The sequence below is a fragment of the Artemia franciscana genome, chromosome 17 (assembly GCF_032884065.1).
Source record: "Artemia franciscana chromosome 17, ASM3288406v1, whole genome shotgun sequence".
NCBI lineage: Eukaryota > Metazoa > Arthropoda > Branchiopoda > Anostraca > Artemiidae > Artemia > Artemia franciscana.
Genome location: NC_088879.1, coordinates 2,757,540 through 2,784,729, shown reverse-complemented (window position 1 = coordinate 2,784,729; position 27,190 = coordinate 2,757,540). Strand labels below are relative to the sequence as shown.

General features: G+C 35.0%; 1 protein-coding gene across 1 annotated transcript in view; it reads right to left on the bottom strand.

Moving 5' to 3' along the window:
- LOC136037685 (peptidyl-alpha-hydroxyglycine alpha-amidating lyase 2-like) overlaps positions 1-27,190 on the bottom strand; it is a 39,809-nt gene that overhangs the window by 9,175 nt on the left and 3,444 nt on the right. The window contains exons 2-5 of the mRNA XM_065720437.1: positions 20,270-20,413; positions 14,168-14,319; positions 10,656-10,854; positions 5,990-6,188 (exon numbers count right to left, since the gene is read on the bottom strand). Of these exons, the coding sequence (XP_065576509.1) occupies positions 5,990-6,188; positions 10,656-10,854; positions 14,168-14,319; positions 20,270-20,410 (691 nt within the window). The 5' untranslated portion in view covers positions 20,411-20,413. The remainder of the gene's footprint in view (positions 1-5,989; positions 6,189-10,655; positions 10,855-14,167; positions 14,320-20,269; positions 20,414-27,190) is intronic.

Sequence of the window (27,190 nt, the reverse complement as noted above, 5' to 3'; positions counted from 1 at the left end):
GAAGTAAAGGGTCAAAGGATACTTATCTTGTTTTTTTTTTGTGCGCAATAATTCACCTGACGTTCTTCCACAGTCTACAAATCAGGTCGTTTGAACTTTTTAGTCTTCCCGTGTAACCATCTTTATGAAACGCCTTGTAATTGTCTTGAAATGATTGTTGCTAACCCTTAAATTAAATAAAAAAAGCCAGTTTTTTTAAATGAAAGTAAGCAGCGACATTAAAACTTAAAACGAACAGAAATTACTTCGTATATGAAAGGGGCTTCATCCTGATCAACGCCCCGCTCTTTACGCTAAAGTGACTCTTTCTCTCAACTCTACTTTTTAAAACAAAACTTTAGCGTAAAGAGCGGGGCGTTGATGAGGAAGCAGTCCCTTTCATATACGAAGTAATTTCTGTTCGTTTTAAGTTTTAATGTCGCTCCTTACTTTCCGTTTAAAAACTTGTTTTTTTGTTTAATTTCTGAACGTTTTTGAATCAATGCATGTTTTGATTTTGGCTCTCCGCAGAGGAATAATTAAAATGAAATTTTCATATTTATTTATTTTGACTAAATGGCTTTCTCATAGTTTTTAACGAATGATTTTGAGAAGAAAAGAAGCGGGGGAGGAAGCCTAGTTGCCCTCTAATTTTTTGGTTACTTAAAAAGGCAACTAGAACTTTTAATTTTTTACGAATGTTTTTATTAGTAAAAGATATTCGTAACTTATAAATTAGCTTACGTAACGAACTCTTGTATTCTTATATTTTTATTACATATATGAGGGGGTTCACCCCCTCGTAAGTACCTCGCTCTTTACACTAAAGCTTAAATTTTGTCCCAATTCATTAAGAATGATCCCTAAATCACAAAAGCCGTAGAATAAATAGTTGAAATTACTAAAAATACTTTAGTGTAAAGAGCGAGGTATTAGGAGGAGGTGAGTCCCTTACATGCGTAATAATTTCTTTTCGATTTAAGTTTTAATGCTGCTCCTTACTTGCAGTTGAAAAAACTTTTTCATATCTATTTTTTCATTGTTTTTTTTTTTTAAAATTAATGCTAGAAAATACTGCGCTCCCTTCACGTAAATTTTCTTCCCCCATGACAAAATTCCTCGATGAAAAGTTCCCCCAACATATCCCGCTCTTCTCAACCCCTCCCCCAATAAAAAAATCCCCCTGAGAACGTCTGTAAACTTCCCAATAACCATTATTATATGCAAGCACTGGTCAAAGTTTGTAACTTGTAGCAGAAAAATAAGAAAAATAGCGAAAAATAAGCTTTTCGACTACGCTGAATAAAATGGCTACCTCAGAATTTTGATCCGTTGACTTTGGGAAAATAATTAGCATGGGAGGGGGCCTAGGTGCCCTCCAATTTTTTTGGTCACTTAAAATGGGCACTAGAACTTTTCATTTCCGTTAGAATGAGCCCTCTCGCAACATTCTAGGACCACTGGGTTGATATGATCATCCCTGGGAAAAAAACCAACAAAAAAAAAAAAAAACAAATAAATAAACACGCATCCGTGATCTGCCTTCTGGCAAAAAATACAAATTCCATATTTTTGTAGATAAGAGCTCGAAACTTCTATAATACGGTTCTCAGATACGCTGAATCTGATGGTGTGATTTTCGTTAAGATTCTATGACTTTTAGGGGGTGTTTCCCCCTATTTTCTAAAATAAGGCAAATTTTCCCAGGATCGTTACTTTTGATGGGTAAGACTAAACTTGATGAAACTTATATACTCAAAATCAGCATTAAAATGCGATTCTTTTGATGTAGCTATTGGTATCAAAATTCCACATTTTAGAGTTTTGGTTACTATTGAGCCGGGTCGCTCCTTACTACTGTTCGTTACCACGAACTGTTTGAAAACACGTAAGGAAAAAAACATTCTTGTAACAAATGAAATAAATAGGCCCACTGTGAAAATCTAACAATATGATACTACAGTATTTTTTTTTTCAGTTTAGAGCTGAAATTCTATACTTTTTTTGTGGGAATCTACGTAAGAAAGAGAAGAAACAGACATACCAAGTGACAGCCTATGAGAAGTACCAGCTTTGGAATCGCTTCGACGGCAGAAATTCTATTTCAGGATGAAGGAAAGTGAAAATATGATATAAAGGTTCGGATTGTTAAAGTGAAAACGTACACAACCATATAAAGGAAAGGTAGAGGATGCGGCACTAGACCCTTAAGGTCTGAACTGATGGTGCTGGTCTCCATCTCAAGGCCCTTCAGCCAGGAAATACAATGGTGAATGGGGGGCCAGCCAACCTGTGCCTTCGCAAACCCTTCCTGTTTACCTTCCCCAGATTTCACCAGGTACCCATTTAGAGCTCATGAGCCCCAGAGAGAATCATACCACTGACCCTCATCCTAGACCAAGCAATTGGGTACACTTAGGTACACTATTCGAACCCTCACCTTCTATAACAAATGATCCTAAATCCAATTCGCCAATCTATTCGGCTTGGACGGCAACCATATAAATCCTGAAAATTGTTTACAAATTGATGTCCAATTTGTAAAGAAAAAGACTCTCATATGTAGTTACGTTGTTTTTGTAGCCGTAGGCGCCAAATAAAAAAGAGAATCGTGGAGGAGAAACCAGGAAAAAGTAAAGTAAAAACAAATGGCACCAAACAATTTAACAAGGTAAACTTTCCTTTGAAGGTGTATTTTTCCTTGGACGTTTGAATTTTTACAGACAAAAAGTGTTTTCAAATTTAACAAATTAGTTTTGCTACTTCGTTATCGAGATTCAACGTGACAACACTGACCACTATCTACCACTATTATCGTCTCTGGTGACATCCTATCAAGCGACCATCTACATCTCCAGTTCACAATTAATATGTTACCTTCACAAAATAATTCAAAACCTCGCTGGTTTACAAAAGTATCATGTGAACACATAAATATATCGTCTTATCAGAACACACATGATTCATTGCTGATAAAATCAAAATCTATTTCCACTTTCTTTCTACTTCACTGAAAAGGAACCCTTTAGATCAGTATTGCTTTCTGGCTGAGTTGACCTATACTCTTAATGTCGCTTCTTCCATATCTTTGCCTTCCACAAGGGTCAAAATAAGGCCACGGAAATATGGCTGGAAAGAGGATGATAAATTGGATGATACCAAGCTTTGTCATAAGTTTTGGTATTGGATTTGGGCTGACTGTGATCTTTCCCGTTCGGGTATTATTTTGCGATAATTAAGTCAACCGAACGTGAGTTCTGAAAAGCTCTCCGCGGCTGGAAAAATAGACACGTTTGTACGGCAACGCGTGAGATAAGAAATACAGCTCAACAGCTTTGGAGGAGAGTTTCAAAGCTGACACCAGGTTCTTCTTCACACCCTAACCCGATCAACGTCACGGCTTCGTAAAAGTACTTTTGCTTACTTTTCATTAATAATCTCCCTTCTTTGAAGCTGCCTATAGACATGTTTTCTTCTGCTATATATTAAAACTTAGCCGGCGGGGATTTTTGTCATTGTTACAGCTTTAGCCATCCAACCCCAATTTCGTGTAATAAAACCTGGTAAAGCCCAAGGACACGATGGGGTATGAACTAAGCACCTCTTATCCGCTACTCTACTTCTTATACAGTATTTGTCATTGTTATTTCAGGCTTGTATTGTTCAGCAATATGTTCCAACTGCCCTTTTGGAAAGTCTTATTACCCGTGTCTTAAAGAAGGGCGAAAACCAGAAGATTTGTGAATCGTATATGTTTGCTGCACTATTGGTTAGATTTTTGAAAAGTTGATCTTACAAGAAATCAGCACAAGGCAGGACCATGTAAACAGTCCGTTAAGATTCCGTGAAGACTTGGGCGTGCAAAATGCACACGGAACTTTTCAGCAATTTTAGACAGCTATCGGATGTTGAAAAAAATTCGTTTGTGTGTGTGATCGATATTTCAAAGGTGTTCAAATCCATTGACCATTCACAGGCTATTCTCTTTAATAGGCTATTCTCTTGAAATTTCGTTTTTGTGTGTGATCGATATTTCAAAGGCGTTCGAATCCATTGACCATTCACAGGCTATTCTCTATTCTCTCTTGAGTAGTGGAATAAACTCTTTTCGTAGCCAGTTCTTACGGAATTGTTATGGTAATACGCCCATAAGGGTGTGGCTAGTTTGCCAACTTTGCAACCCCAGCACTGTTCGGGAAGGTGCGAAACAAGGCTTTGTGCTTTGTCCGGCTCTTGTCAATAATGCTACCTGAACCGTAATAAGAAAATTCTTCCATTCCTGATTCAGCCATTTATGGATGTCATATATTGAGCCCTATATATTGATGCCGGCCACCTCTGTTACGCAGACAACATTATTCTTCTATCAGACAATCTCCAAGTTCTTCAAAATGCAGTTCACACAGTCTACACTTGTCTCAATGAGATTGGCCTCCAAGTCACCTTCTCAAAAACTGAGCTTCTCGTCTACGATTGTCTCAGCAACCTCCCGTTACTATCACCGTTGGTCCAGCAACTTTTTCTGCATTATCTTCTCTAAAATATTAAGGTCTTCTGTTTGGCTCAAATGTTTAAACTACTAAAACACTTGTTATTTCAGCTTTGAAAGAAAAGCTTAGAAAATCGTGTGGGTTGCTTGCTCGAGTTAAAGACCAGTTTCACAAAATAACCCTGGGCAGATTTTACATTTTACTTTTTTAGATTTACTTTTTTACGATTTACTTTTTTACTTTTTTACTTTAGATTTACTTTAGATTTACTTTTTTTAGATTTACTTTTTTACGATTTTAGATTTTACTTTTTTCGCTACACATGTCTTTTTCTTGTTTTGTTTATGGAGTTTATTTTTCACAATATGTGAGTGTAAGAAAATTAAATCTCTATTCTTCCGTTTTTGCAAATATCTTGTGCATTTGTCCCTTTGGACTTACAACTGGTGCATTTCGAGTAGATATGGCGTGTTTGGTATTTCTTCAAAAATGGACCAGTTTGTGGACAGGTTCCGTAAGCGTCGAGAAAATATTGTTGACTTACCACTTAAATGAATAGCTTAATTATGTTGTCTTAGTAGCTGAGATGTTATTTTTCTAGTGGGTTTTTCTTTGTTAGTGTTTCCATTTTGCTTTTATTTTCCTTTATAGTTTGTACTCTATTTTTTTTTCTCAAGAATCTATGACGATAAGTGAAAGCAAGGGGCGCAAAATGGATTGGGATTTATATAACTTGATCTCATTTCCTGAGTTTATCGACTTTTCTTTAATCCTGCATTTGTAAATTAGATCAATGCCATATATATGTTCTCGTATGTACTTTAGTTTAAGCGCTAGCTTTTAAAAATGCTGCAAATATAGAGAAATGTCGTGATTTGCATATGGACAAGTGTTGCATAGGGTGTGAAATAATAATTTTTGCCCTTTTTAAATTTTAACCTCACTCTTTATTTATTTGTTATGCTAACTTATTTTTTTCATTAATAATAATAGGGGACCTAAATTGGGATGTAAATGTAATTTTATCATTGCTTATAATGAAAATATCTAATGTAAAATATAAAGGCTGCATGTCCTCAGGAGAATGAATAATAATTTGATTGTTACACTACTCATCAGCCACAACGAATGTTTCATTTGAGGTCACCACTATAGATATTGGCTTACAATAGTGGTATCGATAAAGGTTTAAAAGGTGTCTTAAGGTGTTTATACTCAAGAAATAATTACCTTGTTCCCCAATCTGTCCAATAAGCGCACCCACAGTACAGTACATCATGATTAATATGTTTCAATATCCGTCAGTAACATAGAGTGTTTCAATTGAAGCCACCGCTATAGACCTTGGCTTGCACAAGTGGCGGTGATAAAGTGTTTAAAGGTATCTTAACGTGTTTATATATATATATATATATATATATATATATATATATATATATATATATATATATATATATATATATATATATATATATATATATATATATATATATATATATATATATACATGAAATAATTACCTTGTCGGCCAATTTGTCCAATAAGTGTGCCCCCAGAAGAATACATCATGATTCTATTGTTGCAATATCCATCAGCTACATAGAATGTTCCAGTTGAGGCCACCGCTATAGATGTTGGCTTACAGAAATGATTTTCATCTGATCCAGGAGAAAATCTTCTTCCGAGAATCAAAGCTGGCTTTGTAGAATTTGGCTTAAACTGCAGTAATTAAAATAATAGTGCTAATGGAGTTTATACAGTTACTAGTGAACATAAAATATGTTGAAAAAATTAAATTTTCTCAATTGAGTTGAGTTTATACATAAAATACACAAAAACCAAATACAAATTTCGTTGGGACAAGGACACACGCAGGAAGCTTTTTCGGTGGGAATCAATAGTAAACAAAATATTCATCCATATTTTAGCTACAAGATGCCGAGAAAATAGTGGAATTCAGATTTCAGGGGACCCGGTCCAGAGGCCCCTTTCTCTCCCCTTTGTGCCATGGAATCAGCAAGCCTTAACTATCATTCCAAGTGACGACGACTACATCAAAACAAGCCATATAAGTTTCATATAGCAATGGACATATTCAGAGGAGGGAGGGGATGCCGGGCTTGAATCTCCTCGAAAGTTTTTCCGACAGGTAAAAACGTAACAAAATGTATATGAACAAACTTTGATGTAATTTTCAAACTTTGTACCCCCCCCCCCCAAAAAAAAAACGTTTCCCTCCAGAACAAAAATTCTGGATAAGCCCTTACATATAGGATTTGATCTAATTTTAAGATGAAGAAGAAGTTCAGAAAAAACTGATCACAAGAGTGAGTTTAAATTAAGAAAAAAGAATATTATTTGGTTTGTTAGGAAATTATATAAATTAGTGACCATTTCACATTGACTGACTCTTTAAGGAAGTAGAGAAGTCAAAGGAGAACTGAAGGGAAAATGAATGACCGAAAAACAAATCAAGGGCGAAGCGCACTACCGAATCGGAGTGACACATCTTCCTGATGACGTGTAATTGACCGTCCTGTTGACCATAATCTTCCGTCATTTGATACAAAATAAGAGCAGATAGAGCATGAACGGGGCATAAAAACAGATCAAATTAAAGTTTTTAAAGAAACTGTAAGTGTCAGTGGCTCAAACACTCCTGGCTTCCAAAACCTTACCCACAGAAATATCTGAGTTTTGAATCAACTGAGTTTGTGGTTTTGCATCAACTTGGAATTTTCGTCTCTTCTTTGCGTTATATTATGAAGGATCCAAAATAATTACAAACTTGCAAATAGACCCCTTCTGCAAGAGCCAAGCTAGGCACCTTCGTCCAGCTAATAAGAGAGAGAATTTACGAACGGTGTCTGGCTGATACTCCTCAGAAACTCCCCCGCAGACAATTCTCCGGAAATATAATTATCAGGGATGACTGTATGCAGAGGGAGTTTCCTGGGAGAATTGTTTTCAAGGAAATTCAAATTTCCTGGGAGATTTCCCGTGGGAGATTACCAACTCGAGTTATTGTTGTATGGTTACTTCGGTTTCGTGTAATATTTCCTTTTTCGTTATTTTGGCTTTTAATTTGCTTGCTCTCTTTTGTTTTTTTCTAATGATTATTTAGCAATTCTTTATTTTTATTTAGCTTTGTTCACCATTTAAAATAATCCTAAAACGAATGTCCTGTTTTTAATTCCCTCCAAAAAATGAAGATTCTTATAAGCCCCTCTATAATATATTTCTTATATAATACACCTCTTTTTCACGTTTATTTAGACATAATGCCCTTTCCCCTAGAATAGTTTACCATTTAAAATAATCCTAAGAGGAGTGTCCTGTTTTTAATTTAGTTTTTTATTTTAATTATCTGAAAGACGCCTAATATTCGAAAGCCAAAGATCAAGGCTCAAACTTAAAACAGTGACCAATAAACATTTTCTTTGACATTGTAATGGGATGTGCACTTTACTTGGGGGCTGGGAGTCTGACTTTTTTGGTATTTCAAAGAAAAAGAAAAATAAAAACCAGAAAGATTGAACAGTAGAAGAAGCAATTAGTGAGGCCATAGGCACTTTGAAAACATCCCTATCCCTTCGAATCAAGATCTCAACATTTGTTTTAACTTCTAAGAGACACAGGTGCATTTTACGTCATAGAGAATGTTTTCTAGGTGATGCAGATGCATGTTAGGTAATAGTTTCTCTTTTAAAACCCCTTGGGCTTCCTTACTCCTGGATTGCCGTGCTTGCTGTTTAAAAAACCTTCAGGGTCCCTATTAAATCAGTATTTCTTTCTGTTATACATAGAAGTGTCTTTAATTCTTTAAAAAAACTTCAGAGCTTTCTTTACCCCAGGATTTCAAGGATTGTTATGTCATAGTTTCTTTTAAAAACCTTCAGGACAGCACCAAATCCTGTTTTCTTTGATTATTATGATTAAAACCCTAGGGGTGTAGGTAAAAACTCTCTCCGTTTTATAGATTGATTCTGACCGTTGTCTTCAATATATGTCACTAATGCATTTAATCCGTCATGTAATCTTTGTGTATTCATTATATTCATTTTTGCTGCAAAGCGTGACTGTCCTTCCGACTTGAAATTTGCTTAATGATATAATATATCGCGCAAAAATCTCGTACCATTTCAGGGGTAGCCAGCAACCAATTGTTGTTTCTACTGCAGCATTAGGTACTCTAGGTTTTATTTTGCCCTTTTTAGCGTCTTCAATATCCAATAGAGTAAAAGCATCGATTACTAAAGAGTAATATCCTTGATGTTGACACACTGAACTCTTTTTCAATACTGAAGCAAAGTCACTCAGATTTTGCGTGACTCTCAACTCCAATTACGTAACATGCACCTGTGTCTCTTAGAAGTTAAAAAAAAGTATCGGGATCGGGATTCGAAGGTATAGGGATGTCTCTAAAGTGCTTATGGCCTCACTACTCAGACGGGCAGGAGGAGAACCTCTCTATCCCTCTTAAAAGTGAATATTCTTACGACTCTTTCTATAACACATTTCTTATATAATACACCTGCTTATAATGTTTTTTTCAAAATAATTCCCTTTCCCCCAAGAATAGTTTATATGTACCTGCCTGATCATGACCTGCCAGTATATGAAAATTGCCAGAAAAAAAATTTCACCTGAAAAAATTTTTTCACCTGAGGGAGCAACATTAAAAATTAAAACAAACAAAAATTATTACACATATGAGAGAGCTTCCTCCTCTTCAATACTCGGTCTTCAAGCTAAATTTTGTTAACACTTTTAAAAAAGCTTTTTATTGTTCTAACTAAACGACCCTTTTGTTTCATAAGTTGTTCTTGAAGAACTGGAACAAAATTCAAACTTTGGCGTTAAGAGAGAGGTATTGAGGAGTGGGCAGTCTCTTTAATATACGTAATAATTCTTGTTCGTTTTAGGTTTTAATATTGCTCCTTAATTTCAGTTGAAAAATACTTGTTGTTTTTTTATTTTAATTTCTGATCGTTTTTAAATGATTCAGGGAAATCTGGCTGCACCTCCACGGAAAATCCCTCCCAGGAAAAGATTCTCTACGCAATTTAATCCAGGTAAAAATTTACCCCCGAAATTACTCTTCTCGTCTTCATATGTAAAATTGAGTTGGAAAAGAAAAAGTACGACAAATAAGAAGCATTTCCTATTGGAATTCTGGCATATTCCCCCAGTGTAAAATTTTCCCTGAAAAGTTAACCCCCTAAACTTCCCTTCCAATGGAGGTTTCTCCCTTCAAAAATCCCCCAATTAGAAAATTTACCCCCCCCCCCCACAAAGACGCACTACGATTCCTAATAACAAATGCTATACGTTAACAAGTGACAAATTTTATAATTTAAAGACCTTTCCCTAGGGGCTGTGGGAGGTCAAGCCCAAATACTAAATGTCTAAAAGTTTTCAAAGACATGAAGATTCTACCCCAATTGAATATTGAAACATAAACGTCTGAATACAGATTGTTTGTATTTTACACGCCTTCAGTGACACGCAATTTTAATATTCGGAATTTTTTTTAGGGAATACGTCTCTAATCCTTACCTTTGGAAAATTCTGTGTGTTTTATGTTTGTCTTGCCATACCGTTACAAATTAGTTCCTGAGAAATTTCTACTTGTATGTATAAGTAAAGACTGTATTTGCTTAGAATACTTGGAGATACTTATAGTTTTGCTTTTTATTAGGGAAAAATTGTTTAATCAAGTGAGGGAAACTACCTTAAACATCCTGAGAAAATTCTCAGAAAATCGGGGTTTTCAAAAGTGAATAGACCTGAGAGGAATCCAGGAGCCTAAGAATGTCTGTTACTTTGGTGTCTTTGGTACTTTGACGAAGTAACAAATGTACGATTTTTTTTTCTTTTTGTGTGTGGAAACAGGTTGATGAATAATTAAAAAAAAATATTTTTTTTTGTTAGAGAAAAATTGTTTGATCAAGTGGGCAAAACGACCTTAAATATCCCGAGAGTATTCTCAGAAAATTGGTTTTTAACAAGTGAATAGGCCTGAGAGGCATCCAGGAGGCTAAAAATGTCTTTTTTTTCAGTGTCTTTGGTACTTTAAGAAGTAGCAAATGTACAACTTTTTTTCTTTTTGTGTGTGGAACCAGGTGGATGAACAATTAAAAATTTTGGTAGGAGAAAAATGTTGAATGAAACGCGCAAAATTACCTTAAAAATCTGATGAAGAGCGACATCCGTTACCCAAGTGTTCCCATTGACATCTACTGTTAAACCATGAGGCATATAAAACAGGCCACTTCCCCATGACTTTAAAACATCACCTGTTACTGGGTCTAAGGTAACTATTGTGTCAACGTCTATTGGACCATCAGCAATTTTTCGGTACCGATGGCTAATATCGAATGACCTAAAATAGAAATTATTGCCCGTGGCATATGTCGAATAAACTAAAACGGAATTATGGCCTGTGTTCTTATATCGAATTACCTAATAGGAAATTGTGGTCTGTGGCTTATACCGAATGACCTAAGATGGAAATTATTGTCACTAGCTTATATCAAATGACCTAATATGGAAATTTTGGTCAATGGCTTGTATCGGCTGGCTTAAAATGGAAATTATGGTCCTTGGCTTACGTCGTATGACTTATGTCAAGTGGCCTTATATCGTATGACTTAAAATAGAATTTACGGTCGATGGTTTATATCGAATGACTTAGAATGGAAATTATCGTCGGCGCATAAGTAAATAGTTTTTGTTTCTCCTGATAACATACTCAAACAATCTTGATATATCAAAAATGTATAACTCACATTTAGAAAACAACTTTTCGTATCCAAAGTTTTCAAATCCTCCAGAAGAGAAAAAAACCCTACGGAACAGAATTTGAATATTCCTAGATGTGGTCTTTTCTTGAGAAAATATCTTTTGACTTACGGCAATCACAATGGTTATAAGAGCAAGGCAAATGTTTGGAATGAGCTACACAAAATTACATTAAATTGATCTTCTTCCTAAAAAAGAATTTCCTGTCTACAAAACTATGAACACCACATAAAAAAATTAGTTTGATGATTGATGGAATTCAATGATAGTAAAATTGTTGTATTTCGTCTATGAATTAAAAATGTACTAGAGCCAAAAAATAATACACCAAAAATTGCAGGGAGAATATAAACCTTAAGAATATCAAAAGATACTGTACATAATTAACAGATATATACTAAATAGTATATATAGCTATGCCTATAAATTGTGGTGTTCCCCAAGGATCAGTCCTTGGCCCGTTACTCTTCTTGGTATATGTGGATACTCTTCGATTTTACCTAAATGATTCAGTTTTAACCTCTTTCGCCTATGATAGAGCTATCACAGTGTTTGCCCGGACTTCAAAAGAGGTTGTGCAAAAAGCGAACCACGTCCATAGTCGACTTCATGTCTTTACAGCTCTAAGCTCCCTTGCAGTAAATCCAAGAAAAACGAATTTTATGGTGTTTAGTAGAACTGGTGTACCTGAACTTCTTGAAAATGTGCTTTATAACGGTGTTCGCATACCACAGGTGTTTTTTTTTTGTAAATATCTCGGATTTTATATTGATTGTAGTTTGTCTTGGAAGAAGCATGGTGAAATAGTGTCAGCAAAAGCAGTTAGAGGATTGGGAGTGATGAGGAGGCTGAAAAAAGTGTTTCCGGTAGCAGTTGTCAAATTGTTATACAGTGCTATTGTGCACCCTTACATCACGTACGGTTTTTCTGTTTGGGCAAGCAATTTCGTGATGAATTATAAAAGAACTCAAATAATACAAAACAAAGCACTGCGTCTGATAGGAGAATTTCAAAACTGTCAGAATACTGCGGAGTGTTTTTATAAAGAATGATATTTTGAACATAGGCGAGCTACGTGATTACCAGCTAGCGATTTTTGTTTTTCAAAGTGTAAATAAGGTAAGCCCTGAATACTTTTATGATTTTTTTAAAAACTAACTCGTTTTATCACCCTTATTTTACCCGGAATTGGGAGGATTTGACTCACGAGAGAAGAAATACAACGAGAGCAGGATTTGTTCTCAGGAACATAGGTGTCAGCGTCTGGAATGACCTTCCAGAATCGGTCAGAGTGGCAGTAAGTCTGGCATCATTCAAGAGAATGGTTAAATTCCATTTTTTAAAAAGGAGAGAAGTGTGATAAGAGGAAAGGGTGTTTATTTATTTAGTATTTAATATTAATTATTTTGTTTTTTTACCCCCCCCCCAAGGATTTTTTTTCTTTCTTCAAAATCATTTGAAGAAATGATTTAGCAGATTCATGGTGGTTAGAATTGCGGCCACAGTCAGGACTCTTTTGTCTTAAGAGTGGCCGTTAATAGTAAATTCTTTGTTTATTTTATATGTTTTGGATGAAAATAAAAATGTCTATGTCTATGTCTATGTCTAGTACATTCGAAACACTACATAGTAGATGCTACATACTAAAAAGCACTTCTAAATGAACAAAACTTGTTCAAACATTTTTTGCATGCTGACCAATTGTTTACGTTCCGATTTCCTCATGCACTGCCTTCGGCCAGGAGTACCATGCGTGGTTAGGGGCAAATCATTCGAAACTTCCTCAAGATCCCCAAGATTTCTCCAGTACCCATTTAGATCTGGGTAAACTTTGGCTGAGCTTACTGAGTCACAACACTGACCCTAATTCCAAACCAAATAACCTGCGACACAAGGACTCAAACACCTATTCTCAGAATTTCAAGTTCTGTGCGCTAACCATTCGACTAGAAGGACTCTTTTGAATGCCTAATATAATATTTAGGATGTTATGTATATCAAAACTATCACCAGTTTTGACAAAACCCTCAAATTTTGGGGGCTAGAACCATTGTTAAGAAAAGAAATAGTGACAAAGGATGACAAGTGTAAGTTCAATATGTTCTGCAAACAGTTCTGCATTAATTACAAGTTGAAACCGAGGCACCCTTCAATTTAATCTTGGTAATTTTTCCAAAGATTTGATTTACGTTTTTGCATTATACTAAGTTAAGAGATTACCTTAAGCAAGCGATAAATTAAAAATAAAAAAGGAATTACACGGAACTATAGTAAATAATAAGGAAAACCGTAAAATGTTCAAATCATTAGGTAAGAACCTTCCTCTGCTGGGGCTATAACTTTGACTGTATTAAATTAAAAACTCGAATTAAAATCGAATAGTTGTGAGCATCAAGTCATGGCTTATTGTAAAAGAAGCCAAGACAGATAGTCCGATTGAGTGAGAGGCAATTCTGGCATTAACCCCCTTATTAGGATTGTATAAAAATGATGTTAGTCCATTTGTTAATAGATAAGTTTTTTCTATTATACGTCCATGCGTCGTTCCTAGGGCAGAAGAACTATGGTAGATAGTCACAGAACTAAGACACAGAAACACAAAGCCAGACACATAAAGACAGGCACAAAAACATGCAAACAGACTCTCAGGCACGGTCAAGATATTTCCTGTCGGCAAAAGAAAAACAATGGGTACTTAGCTTCCATCAAACTTACTCCATTTATTATTTTTTTTTTTGATTTTCTGCTGTTGAGACATTTATGTTCCCTATAGCTCAAAGAAAATCCTTTCAATAAAGCTTTTTTTTATATTTCAGTGCAGAAGGGATGACCAATGCTGGATAAATACAGCAAATATGTAGTTTCATGGCATACGAAGCAGAGTAGGTACTTACGTTGAGTCCCAAGTTACAGGCCCTCTATGGAAAACAACAGGTCTGTCAAACATGTCTACAGCAACTCCACTGATTTGACCCAACTCTGTTGGAACATCTGGCCATGAAGATTCTTTTGGTTTACCGGACGTTTCAAAGTCGGACAAGATTTCCTGAAACGTAATAGACAGCATATTTCAGTATAGACAAGTTAACGCAGTAGTGCAGTCTAGAACTTAATGCATTTTTGGGGAAATAATGGCATAAATTCTAATGATACCTGGCTGTATACCCCCCCCCCCAATATCTTAAATTTCTACTATTGAAAAAAATCTTCCAGTTTTGATAAATATGGAAAAGTATTTGGTCATAAAATTAGTTTTAATATTAAACACATTCTTTTTTGTTTCTTATATAGGAATATTAGTTTGACCAAAAAAGGCTATATTTTCTAGACTGTTTTCCCGTTTCTACATCAAGAACGCCATTGTTGCTGTTGTAGATATTCTGGTTTCCACAGACACGAATACCGGGAAACTTATTTAAGTTGTTTATAAAAAGCTTTAGCCCTTTTGCTCTAAAACCCTACTTTCAACTTTAATTTACACACATTGCATATTCTTTGGCTGAGTGCAATCATTACTAGTAATTCAGTAAACAGTCAAGACTGTGTTCCTGGCATTGAGAGGCAAGGACGTACTCAGCTCGGGGGATGGGGATCCTGGGCCTCCTAAAATGATAATTTTTTCAGTTTCCAATTATCTCATAAGTTTTTTATATATCCCCTCACCTCCCCACCTGGAAAAATTTCCACATGCACCGTTTGAAAAGTTGAATTTACCTGGATGAATCTAATACAATTAGATTCATCTAATCTAGTATTCATATAATTTACTATTCTAGAAGGACAAGTAACCTTTCTTATCAAAATAACCCGGCATATTTCCGAGATGCCGTTAAAATATCAAAAATTTAATTCTTGGGCAAACAATTTTATTTTATTTTTGCTCTATTTTTATTGATTTTCAAGAAGGGCCTAAAAAAGAGCCTATTGTTTGACAAAGAGGAATTTAATAATTTAAAACACTGCGCGCGATTGATCGGGACCCCTCCGAAAATGAATTTTATTATCGATGCAACAAAAGGAAACATGTTAACAAAATGCAAATAGTACAATTCGCCTCATTATTTCATGCTCTTTTCAAATATCATACTTGCACTTGTAACAATGCACCGCCCCCCTCTCTAATGGTCCTAAATATAACCCTATGAGACACAAAAAAACTAAAAAAAACACTATAACAGTGGTTTTTAACCGATTACGGTTCGAGCCCCACCTAGAGATTTTTAAGATCCGGATGTACTACTCGTGATATTTAAATTTTGTCGTTCAAAATTTTGCATGTGTTCAACTCAGTGAAGTTTAAAAGGCCATTCGTTGGCTACTTGGCAAACTAACTAGGCATTTTTTTCAGGTCATCCTCTAGGTATATGTTATGCTGATGAAAAATATTGTCTGGATAAAACCCCTTTTATCCTATGCATGACGATATTGCAATACTATTATTTTTTGCTCTTTAAATGCGTATGAATATGACATCATTCAATTTTTTTTTTAAATTAAGGCACTAAAGTATAGTCAGCGATAGGGTACACGTCCTGCTTATGACTCATCAAAATATTACCATGCCCCACCGATGGAACCTGCACCCCAAATTGGAAATCACAGCACTAAAACAATAAAATTCTTATTCTATAATATGAAGCATGTTTCTATTGATCAAACTATAATTTTTCCTCACATTGTTATCCACACTTTAAAATCATATTTAAATAATTATTTTATCCAACAATTCAATTGTAATCACTCAGACAACCAGGGTTTCCCTGCGTCGACAATACAATAAACCATTTCTCAAAAAAGACATTACATCGCAAGATAAAAACGACGAAGAATTATATTATTTAGTGCTATTTCTCAGACAATAGAATAGAATATATTTATTCACTACAATAGCCGGAGCTAGCATTAGCATATCATGACAAAAATAATTTATACCTTCAAAAACACTCACAGGGAAATTTAAACAAACATTATATTAATCAAGCACATATTAATCAAACATTAAATATTAGTCGTGTCAACATTATTAAAATGACGGGTAAAATATGGAACAAATTATTTGCGATATCTCTCAGTACTGTAGGCTGAGCAAGTAAGTAACTGTGGACAATTCTTTTTTATTTGTCGGAGTCTAGTAACTGGTCCTTCAGTTGAGGGGCTCTCAAGCATGGGTAGTAGACGACAATGAGTTAGGGAATTCAAACAATTTAGTCCAAATCTATATGTTAAGCCATGTCTACGACTATCAAGTGAGTCCAAATTGAGTTGTTTCAGTGCATCCTCGTAAGTTGAGTAGTTTTGTCCAAGTATAGTTTTTACAGCTCTTTTTTGTATCGTCTCAAGTCTATCTGTTTGATCCTTTGTCAATCCCGGATGCCAAGCAAGGCATGCATACTCAAGAGAAGGTCTAACATAGCTGCAGTATACAGACGTTAAAACCTCAGTTGGAAGGGTTGTTGAATTGTTACTAACACATATATAATATTTGGAAAGAGAATAAAATAAGGAATCTAATAGTGCTACTTTTATTTTATTAACAAGTTTCTTTCTCTGGGGTTACTAATATAGGATATAACCAAATTTTGGCCAAGCCATAAATATTTATTAGAAAAGTGATTTTTGATACTATGCACTTTATGCTTGTTTTATTTTTTTCTTTAATGATGGTAATCCCCATAAGTGTTCGAGCGAGAAAAAATTCCCTCCTATTTCCTATTGAAAGATAAGCATCAAGTTGCACCAAATATGTCCGGGAATTCAATTATTGTTAATTATCTATAATATCTATAATACATATTATAATATCTATAATATCTTTAATAATAATTTATTATATATATATATATTATATAATAATATTGTATATATATATATATATATATATATATATATATATATATATATATATATATATATATATATATATATATATACATATATATATATATATATATATATATATATATATATATATATATATATATATATATATATATATATATATATATATATATATATATACATATATATATATATATATATATATATATATATATATATATATATACAATATTATTATATATCTATAATATACATAATATTTATTAATTTAATGAATTATTTATCTAAAATTATATAAATATCTATAATCGGGAATTTAAATATAATTAATTATCTGTTATTGACCTGACGTACTGACTTAAGTCCCGTCCGTCTTTTAAGGTCGTCTTGGGCCTCTTTCTTCGAAATGGTGTGGATATGCCTTCTGTATCCCAAGCGGTCCTCTGATAGAAGAAGAAAATCGCAAAGGCGATGAGGAGCAAAGTTTTCCTTCCACCTCTTTCGGGGACGACTACGAGGGTGAGAACCGTGACTTCGGCCTTCAACGATGATTTTTGGGAGAAGGACCTGATTCATCCGATTGATGTGACCGAGCCATCAAAGTTGCTGGGGTTTGATCTCTATGGTAATAGTTGATTGGATTTTAAGGCGCCGAGGGAGTTCAACATTGGGATTCAATCAGGGTATGTAATCCTAGCAATGTGGTGTGCAATGCTTTGTTTCAAACACTGCAGGTTGACACTGATCAACGACCTTCAACGTCCATATTGGGCCGTTTTGAATAATCATAGTATCAAAAACTCGTGTCTTAAGTCGTAGAGACAAATCCTTGCTCCACCATATTGGTATAAGGGCTTTGAAACTGGAACTAGCGAGGGCGAGCCGTCTTTTTATATATTTTGAGTGGCTGTTGTCACTGGTGATTAGACTGCCAAGTTAAGGGAACTCTTTGACCCAGGGAATAATCACTCAGTCAAGTTCAGGTCTGGCTTAATTATATCCTGCGTGTTTCGTGAACAGCACATAGCCTTAGTTTTGGATGCATTAAAGGTCATTTCAAAAGAGCTAGTTACTTAAAGAACTTCATTAGCAACAACTTGTAGGTCCTCGTGCGTTTCAGCCATTTATTAGCTTCATCTTAAAATGGCAGGCAACAAATATTTCCCCTAACTTCCTTAAAATACATAAAAGGGGGCTATAATTGTTTCAAATAATTTCTGAGACAACATTGGCTGAGCATAGCAAGATAAGAAAAAACTAGAAAAGAAAAAACGAGGATATTTACAGCCAATGAGAATAGAAATGCAGAGTAAATATCTGGGTCATGACCTCCACTCAACCATCGTCACTGCAAAAATAAAAAGAACCGTAAAAAATAACAACTAAAATAGATAAAAAGCAAACCGTAAAAATTATCACTAATATAAAATTAAGCCCTTTTCCAAGATACAGTCATTTTTTCCTAAGATCATAAACCCAGGACTAAAATCTCGCAATCTTGAGAGAAATTCAAAGGAGTGGCAACCCTGATTTAAAAATAGAGTAAAAAGCATGGGAACTTACATAAAAAAGAAACAGGCGCTAGTACCGGAAGAAATAGCCAAAGCCATATAGTGTTTGGCAATTTTGTCTAAACCAAAAATGTCAAATACTTGTCTTTTTGGTTACCTCAAAATAAATGGGAAAGTAAAGAGTCTTGGTTCCAGGAGGTCTAGCAGCTTGAAGTCACTAAGTCTAATTAACCTGCACAGATATTACCAAGTTGATATAGGCTTACTTTGAATAGACTAGGTTTGGATTTCAAATAATTCTTGGAAATAAAAAATGCGAATTACATATCACTTACATTAGGCTTTCAACTTTATCCTATTGCATTGTAAATTAATTATATTAAACATAAAATTTTCTGTATTTTAATGAAGTCGCCAGAGACTAAACTATAAATGACACTAGCACTTTTAAACCCCTATCTTCGAATGGCCTTACCTACCTACTTACCTTCGAATACCTACCTACATTTTACTGTATATACACTCTCTCGCACTAAGCTGAATATCACCAAGCACATAGTGAAATAAAACAGTGCGTGGTAACGAACTGTAAGTAAGGAGCGACCTGGCTCAATAGTAACCGAAACTCTAAAAAACTGAATTTTGATACAAACAGACACATCAAAAGAATCGAATTCTTATGCTAATTTCAAGTATTTAAGTACGGTTAAGTTTAGATTTACCAATCAAAAGTTACCTCAGAAAATTTTCTTACTTTTGAAAAAGGGGGGAAACGTCCCCTAAAAGTCATATAATCTAATGAAAATCACACCATCAGATTCAGAGTATCAGAGAACCCTACTGTAGTGATTTCAAGATCTTATTTGCAAAAATGTGAAATTCGTATTTTTTGCCAGGAGAAAGATCACGAATGCGCGTTTATTTGTTTTAATGTTGTTTTTTTTTTATTCCAAGGCGTGATCAAATCAAAATAGGGGTCTTAAAGTATCGCGAGAGGGCTCTTTCAACGGAAATTAAAAGTTCTAATGTCATTTTTAAGTTAACAGAATATTGGAGGCCAACTAGGCCCTCTCCTATGCTCATTTATCTCCCAAAGTCACCGATCAAAATTTGAGATGGCCATTTTGTTCAGCATAGTCAAAAAACATAATGACTATTTTTGACGATGACTTAATCCCCCACCCCGACCGTGCCCGGGGGAAGGGCTGCAAGTTATGAACTTTGCCCTTACTGCCTATGGTATTTCTCATTGGGAAGTACACAGACATTTTTAGGGGCGGGGTTCTCTTGGGGAGGAGAGGTTTCGGTTGAAGGGGGTTGTGGGGGAGGATCTTACGATGGAGAAACTTTTCATGGAAAGGAATTTTCTATGATTTCCCAGCATATACGTAATAATACGCAATATACATAATAATTTATATTACCATATACGTAACTCATATACGTAATAATTTCTGTTCGTTTCGAGATCTAATGTTACTCCTTACTTTTAGTTGACAAAAGTTATTTGTTTTTTTTTTATTTAATACAGGAAGAAACCGGTCCTGTCAGACCAAGAACTTGATTGAGGTAGTTATAAGATGTAAATACCTCCAACTTTTGTAAGTTTCCTTTTTTCTAAAAATACAGAGTATAAGCATGAATTACCTCTCTCTGGAGACTCGTTGGCATAAACCACAATGGCGGGGGCTTTTCAAATCGGCTTCTAATATTATTCCACTTAGAACTCAGATCGGCCAAGCCTGGTTCGAAAACAAACAAACAGCAAAGGATGTTCACTGCCTGCATTCTCTAAAAGGAATACACGTTTAAATTCTCCATAAGTAAAGAACTGTTTCTATAGTAACTTTGATGATTTTAGGCGTGGGATGAATCAATACACTTGTTGATTCTAGAGGAAGTACGAAATTCCAGAGGAGGAGGAGTTGATTCCAGCATGAGGTAAAGGTTGGCAAACAAAGTTTTAGGTACAGAAGCTTAAGACATATTGAAATTTTTAATTAGGTCATAAAGACCTATAGAAGGGTGCAAAGGAATTCGTTGCCCCTCCTCCCTAAGAAAAATAAAAACACAAAGGCAGATAATAAGTTTTGAATTATTAAAAATTATGGACTCAATAATTCCCAAGGTAAAATTTAGTGCAAAGGGGGTCTTTAAAAAGGAGGGGGGCTCCTATAAGCAAGAAAATAGCTGAGTGTTTAAAGTTTTAACGTAGTTCTTTACTTGGTGATTTGAAAAACCTTGATTTTTGCATTAGGGTCCGTTTCGACCATACTCACGGTTATCCAAAAGGTGGCAGGAGCTACCGTCCGTCTAATCATCACGGTCTCTAGGTTGAACTTATTCCGATAATCACCCATCTAAAAGTGTACTCTTTAATATTTGTTGTGGAAGGGTCAATAAGTTCAAATTACTTTTTGCTCGTGATGTGTATATTTTTTTTAAGGAGAAGATCCATGTCACATGTCTTGCATCCCCTCCCTGACGTTTCCTCTAATCTTGGATGTTATCTTATCCCGCTTAAAGGAAATCTGATTCCTTTTCTATCAAAAATATTTCTGTAATGAGAGGTTTGCTATTATCCCTTGGGAAATACACGCTTAGTCTTAACTACAGTTTTCAAAATAATCATCTAAGTTGGTCTCAAGGAAATTTCATGGAAATTTGGAAAAAAATTTCCTACAAATTTGATTTCCAAGGCTTCGGAAAATCCAATCAAAACATCCAGTGCAGCAGTATACCACATACTGCATTAATCCAACAGTAGTCACTAATTCATGCGTACCAGGTAATAACTGTACATTTGGCTAACCTCCTTTTAAACTAGAAATAACAAAAACAAGAGAATTACACTCTTAGATTCTCCATTCCTCACGTTGGCATTTTCTAAAATGACAACTGATTACCAGGCGTGTAGGTAGTAAGGGGTACTAAACCTATACCTAAGATAAATTTATATTTTCCTGAAAAAAGGGGAAAATGAAATAAAAACGCAAAAAACGTCCTTTTCGTTAAAAATCCAAAATTATTGTACTTTCTTGTAATGGATGTTCAATTTTTCTGTTATCTTTTTTGTGTTTGCCTTTTCAGGCATATAAGTGAAAAAAAAAACTTTTTCCACTGAATACGTTTTCCATAGACAATTAAAGAGCTTCATTAAACCAAAATTGAGCATTAAAAAATCAAATAATTTTTCAAACGTGAAACTACCACAAATCACCATCAATAAATAAATGGAACCCAAAATAAACAGAAATTACAATAAATAGCCAAATCAAACTCAAAACGAGCAGAAATTAATATAATTTGGGCCGATGCCCCCCACGCCTTTTGAAGACCAGATCATATTTTCAATTTAAAGAAAACAATCTTTGTTTCAAGCTGAATGTTTCTATTTTTCATAATTTCGCTAAGAAAATATGAAAAAAAAAAAAATCATCATAGCTAAGACTACTAAAAAAAAACCAAAAAACAAAAGAATTTGATTTGACAGTTTAATATACATATGCTGATATTTATTCTTTAAATCGTATTAATTTTGGATTTATCAAAACAAAAGAATGAAAACATTTAAAATGTACTTTGTTTTCAGTGGAATGAAAATTATGTTTTGGTCTCGACAAGACATGGGTGGGACAGCCCTACTCATCTCAGTTTCGGCTCGTTTTGAGTTTGACTTGGTTGTGATTTATGTTCATATTGGGTTTCACATATTTATTGATGGCGATTTGCGGTATTTTCACTACTAGAAAAATTATTTGACTTCGTTTCTGCTTATTTTTGGTTTAATATACCTCTTTACTTTTCTTTGAAAAACTGATTTCGGTAAAAAAGTTTTATAAGTTAATTTTTGTTCGTTTTTTGTTGACATAGTCTTCTTAATTTTTTTTTTAATCTTTTCGGTGTTTTTTTTTCTATAAGAGTCCATAGGCTGACTTAGCCTACTGTTTATATGTTCGAGCAATTTTTCAACAATTTTCAAAAACATACGCTATTTGAAGATCTGGACACACATAGCATTATTTACCTTAGTTTTACATCTCCTCAAATTTTCTGGAAAAATGAAACTTAATATCATTCCTAAAACATTGTATTATTATGTTTGTATACATTGAGCGGCTGGTCACCCTGTGAGAATTGTGTTATTATTCATGACCGTAACGAAAAGTTTAGATTATGCGATCCATGTAAATTGCATAGAAGATACACAGTACTAATTAAAGACTGTAATTTTCGTCTTGAAGATGTTTGTGACTCTCACAATAGAGGTTAGCTAAGCTCCCGTTATCATTATAATAAATGTGATCAGTGGGAAAATACTTACCCTATCATGATTGCAAAAAGTCCTAAGCGTGATTTTAGTTTATATTTAAGAGACTGGTATTGTCTTGGTTTTAAATTGTTTTGGGCAGTGATCCGGACTGCTATAAACCAGAAGATGTGGTTTTCATGCAGTGTTACATTTTATTTTTTATGTCGTGGATATACTTGTAAGTATATCCACAGGATCACTTGTAAGCATAGCCATGGCTTTTTTTATGTCTTGGTGTTTAGTGGAGCCTCGGACACCTGTATTAGTTTGAAAATTAAGCGAGCTGTCTTTTATTGCATTTGGGATTTTCGTAGCCCCTGTAAGAAAAGACAAGGAACTTCTCCCTAGGAACTAATTCCCTAAGCAGTCTGACAGGCCAACAAGGCAAATTTGTGACCTTCAGGAAAGCCAAGTCACCAAGCTTGATCTCCAACAGTCTGAATTGTGCTCATAGTTAAATCCAGAAATCTTAGCCAGAGGCGATCCAGTAATGCGGCACATTGAGCAAGAAATAATATAATCTAGCATCCCACAAGCTTGCTATCTTTGCTCTCCTCCATTTTTAATAATAGGTGGCACGTGGCTTAACATTACATGAGATCCAGTACAATCAAAACCGTAAGTACAGATGGCATAGCAATTATCGGAGGGGAAGTGAATAGATGTCGAGTATTTCTTTTTTTAATTGAAACCGTTGTCTAAGAGAAGTTTTTAAACCGTTTCTAGTTCTAAACCATATCTAGGAGAAATTGGAGGAAAAGTTGAGATTAATAGTTCCTTTGACACTATGTACACCATGAACAGTAGAGTGCCTAATCTCACTATCAGCTTTTAAATATGCAAATTACTGAATTAACTTCTTCAGTAAAGTTCTGTAGGTGAGGAAGTAGGGAAATTTACTAAACTCAATCTAATAATTTAACGTAAACTTTAGGTTTTAAAGTGTTGCTGTGTCTGCTTAGTGTTTCTGTTACATCCGGTTTGGTTATACTGATTTCATGCTAGTATAGCCACAGTCATACTAGGGGTACAATTGAAGTACATACTAGGGGTGAAGTACACCTAGTACATACTAGGGGTACAGTCATACTAGGGTACACCAGCCATATTGCCTCATTAGACTACTACATAAATAACATAAGACTGCCACATAAGGTGGAATGCTGAATTCTGGCACGTTAAACATTATTGCAACCAGGACAATCAGTGGTTTTTATATTAACCTTTGAAATCTCAGGTGAATTGGTTACGCAGATAATGTCCTGCTTACTAATTCGAATCTCTCTCTTATAAGGGCAGACCTTGACTCATTAAATTCTGACTTTAAGCTTCGTTAATTCTAGAAAGGCTATGTTTCTTATTAATAGGGGTTTTCTCTCTTTTTGGAAATGGGCTAAATTTTCTCAGTCTCTTAACTTTATAACCTAAATTAATTTGTTAACCTAAATTAATTTTATGTATTTAGAATCATCATGAAAAGTCAATTCTTGTGATGTAAATATTGTTATCGAAACTCATTGTCTTAACGCTTTTGGTCACTACTAGCATGAGTCACTCCTTTCATTTCATTAAATAAAAAAAATTGTTTTTAACTGAAAGTAAGGATCGACAATAAAACTTAAAACGAACAGAAATTACTCCGTACATGAAAGAGGCTGTCTCCTCCTCAACGCCTCGCACTTATATACTAAAGCTTGAATTTTGTTCCAATTCTTCAAGAATGACTCCTGATCAAAAGGGTCGTTTAATTAGAACAACAGAAAACTTTTTTGTCACAGTTCTACTTTAAAAAATAGCGTAAAGAGTGGGGTGTTGAAGAGGGGACACCACCTCTCGTATACGGAATAATTTCAGTTCGTTCTAAGTTTTAATGTCACTCCTTACTTTCAGTTAAAAAACTTGTTTTTTTTAATTTAGTTTTTGAATATTTTTGAATTACTGCATATTTTGATTTTGGCTCATCGTACATGAATAATTAAAATGAAATTTACAGATTAATTTTATTTTTTAGCTAAAGGGCTTTCATAGAGTCTTGATCGGACGATTTTGAGAAAAGAAGGGGCGAGAGAGGGGGCCTAGTTGCCCTACAATTTTTTTGGTTACTTGAAAAGGCCACTAGAACTTTTAATTTTATTTATGAACGTTTTTGTTTCTGATAAATATACGGAACTTACGAATTAAATTACATAACAAACTTCTATATTCTTATATTTTTATTACGTATATAAGGGGTTTCCCACCACGTCAATACCTCGCTTTTTACACTAAAGTTCAAATTTTTTTCCAAGTCTTTAAGAATGACCCCTGAATCACGAAGGCCGTTTAATTCGATGCCCATCTATCTGAAATATAATTTTTGTCCATGATGTAAAGTCAGCTCAAACCTAAATTCTTAAAGACAATACAGAAAAAAAAACGCCTTTCCTTAACCAGAGAATAGGACAATGTCAATTAAAAGCGCAGAAAAATAAATTTTAAAGAACTTTTGCTATGAAAATAGCAAAAGTTCCCCATCAAAGCCCTCTGTGATTCATTGTGATGATAACATCTTAGCTATTCAATGTGACAGTACCGCCTTTATAAACGTTTACTTACCTTGCGATCGACGTTCTATAGCATCGTTCACATCTTTCGCTAAATGTTGCTCCAGTTTAAAGTCTCTACTCGAAAGTCTACGTTTGAAAGACCTAAATTGGGTTTTAGCTGGTGACCTTAACTGTGACATTCTTGGTACCTCCAATAGATCAATCCTCTTGCTAGAATCCCTTCCTAGCATATATCACGTCGCAGTTAAGAGCCTCCCATTCACGTATATTCATAACAGAGGCTGTTCAAAATCGAACCTTGATCACGTGATCGGACCAGATTGACGACGATCACCTTATTCTTAGCTGTAATTTGTCCTGTGAGCTATCTGGCAAAATACTTTCGGCTCAGCCGAAGTGGCATACGAAGTTGAATTGGGATAGTGCTAATGTCCCACTATACCTTGCTACGCTAACTGCTTTACTCTCGACCATAAAAGTGCCATATCACCTGCCGCAAACGTCAGTTTCCTCGCCTTCAAGTACAGTTGACGTAAATTTCTATTATTGTCAAATCGTCCATTGCCTTAAATCAGCTTCCAAAGCTGCAGTGCCTGTGGATAAAGTTAGGATTGGTACAAGAAAGCCTAATTGGAACGTTGATCCTGAAGTAAAACGTGCTAAGCAAAAAGCCAAATTTTGGCTACGTATGTGGATATCATGTGACCGACCATCTTCCGGAGCTGTTTTCTCTGTGAAACAAAAGTGTAAACTTGAATATAAGGCCAGTTTGAAGAGGGCACGCTTGAATGCATGGCCAGGCCCCACCGATAAGGCCTCCTGGAATAAGGTTATTAATAGTGAGAAATGTTCCCCATCTACCCTATCTTGTCTCCAGCTAGTTAATTTTGTTGATCATTATAAGCGTGTGTTCAGTGTATTTAACAGTTTTCTTCAGTCTTTTTGTTATAAGTTGCTTAAACCGCTTTTACCATACCGTCTCCTGCAGGCTCATGTCCAGTCTGTAGCAATATCTGAAATTCGCCGGGCTTTAAGAAAAATTAAGCGTTCAAATAGCCTTGATAGTGACGGCCTTTCTTACCAATTTTTTGCTTATGATTGTCCTGCTCTACTTAACCATCTACAAATATTTTTCCAGTCTTGCTTAGCATAGTCGCTTGTTCCTGATAGTTTCCTTTGTGACCGTGTAATGTCTACTCAAAAGCGAGGCAAGGACCCGACGTCATGTGTAAATTATCGTCCCATTACAGTATCGTGTTCTTTAAGTAAGTTGCTTGAACATTTGTTACTACCAGAAATTGAGTCGAATTGTGATTTTACGCCTTTTCAATTTGGTTTTCGGAAAAGTTTCGGTTGCTCCCATGCACATCATGTTTTAAGCCGACTCATGAAAGATGCCGTAAAAGCTAAAATGTCTTTATACTGTCTTACTGTTGATATTTCTGGAGCTTTCGACAATATTGTGCACTCTCAGGCTCTATTTTCCCTTGCGTCTTCAGGTCCTTCCGTACTAAGTTTATTGTCTTCTTGGTATTCAAAGTCTAAAATTCAAGTTACCTGGAATGGCCAAATATCTGAACCAGTAAAAATTAATAAGGGAGTTCGGCAAGGTGCCGTATTGTCTCCTAGTATATTCAAATGCGTGCTTGCATCGTGCCTGCGTCCCCTTAGAAGTTCTGTTTTTTACGGTAATACTGGTTTGTCTTCTAT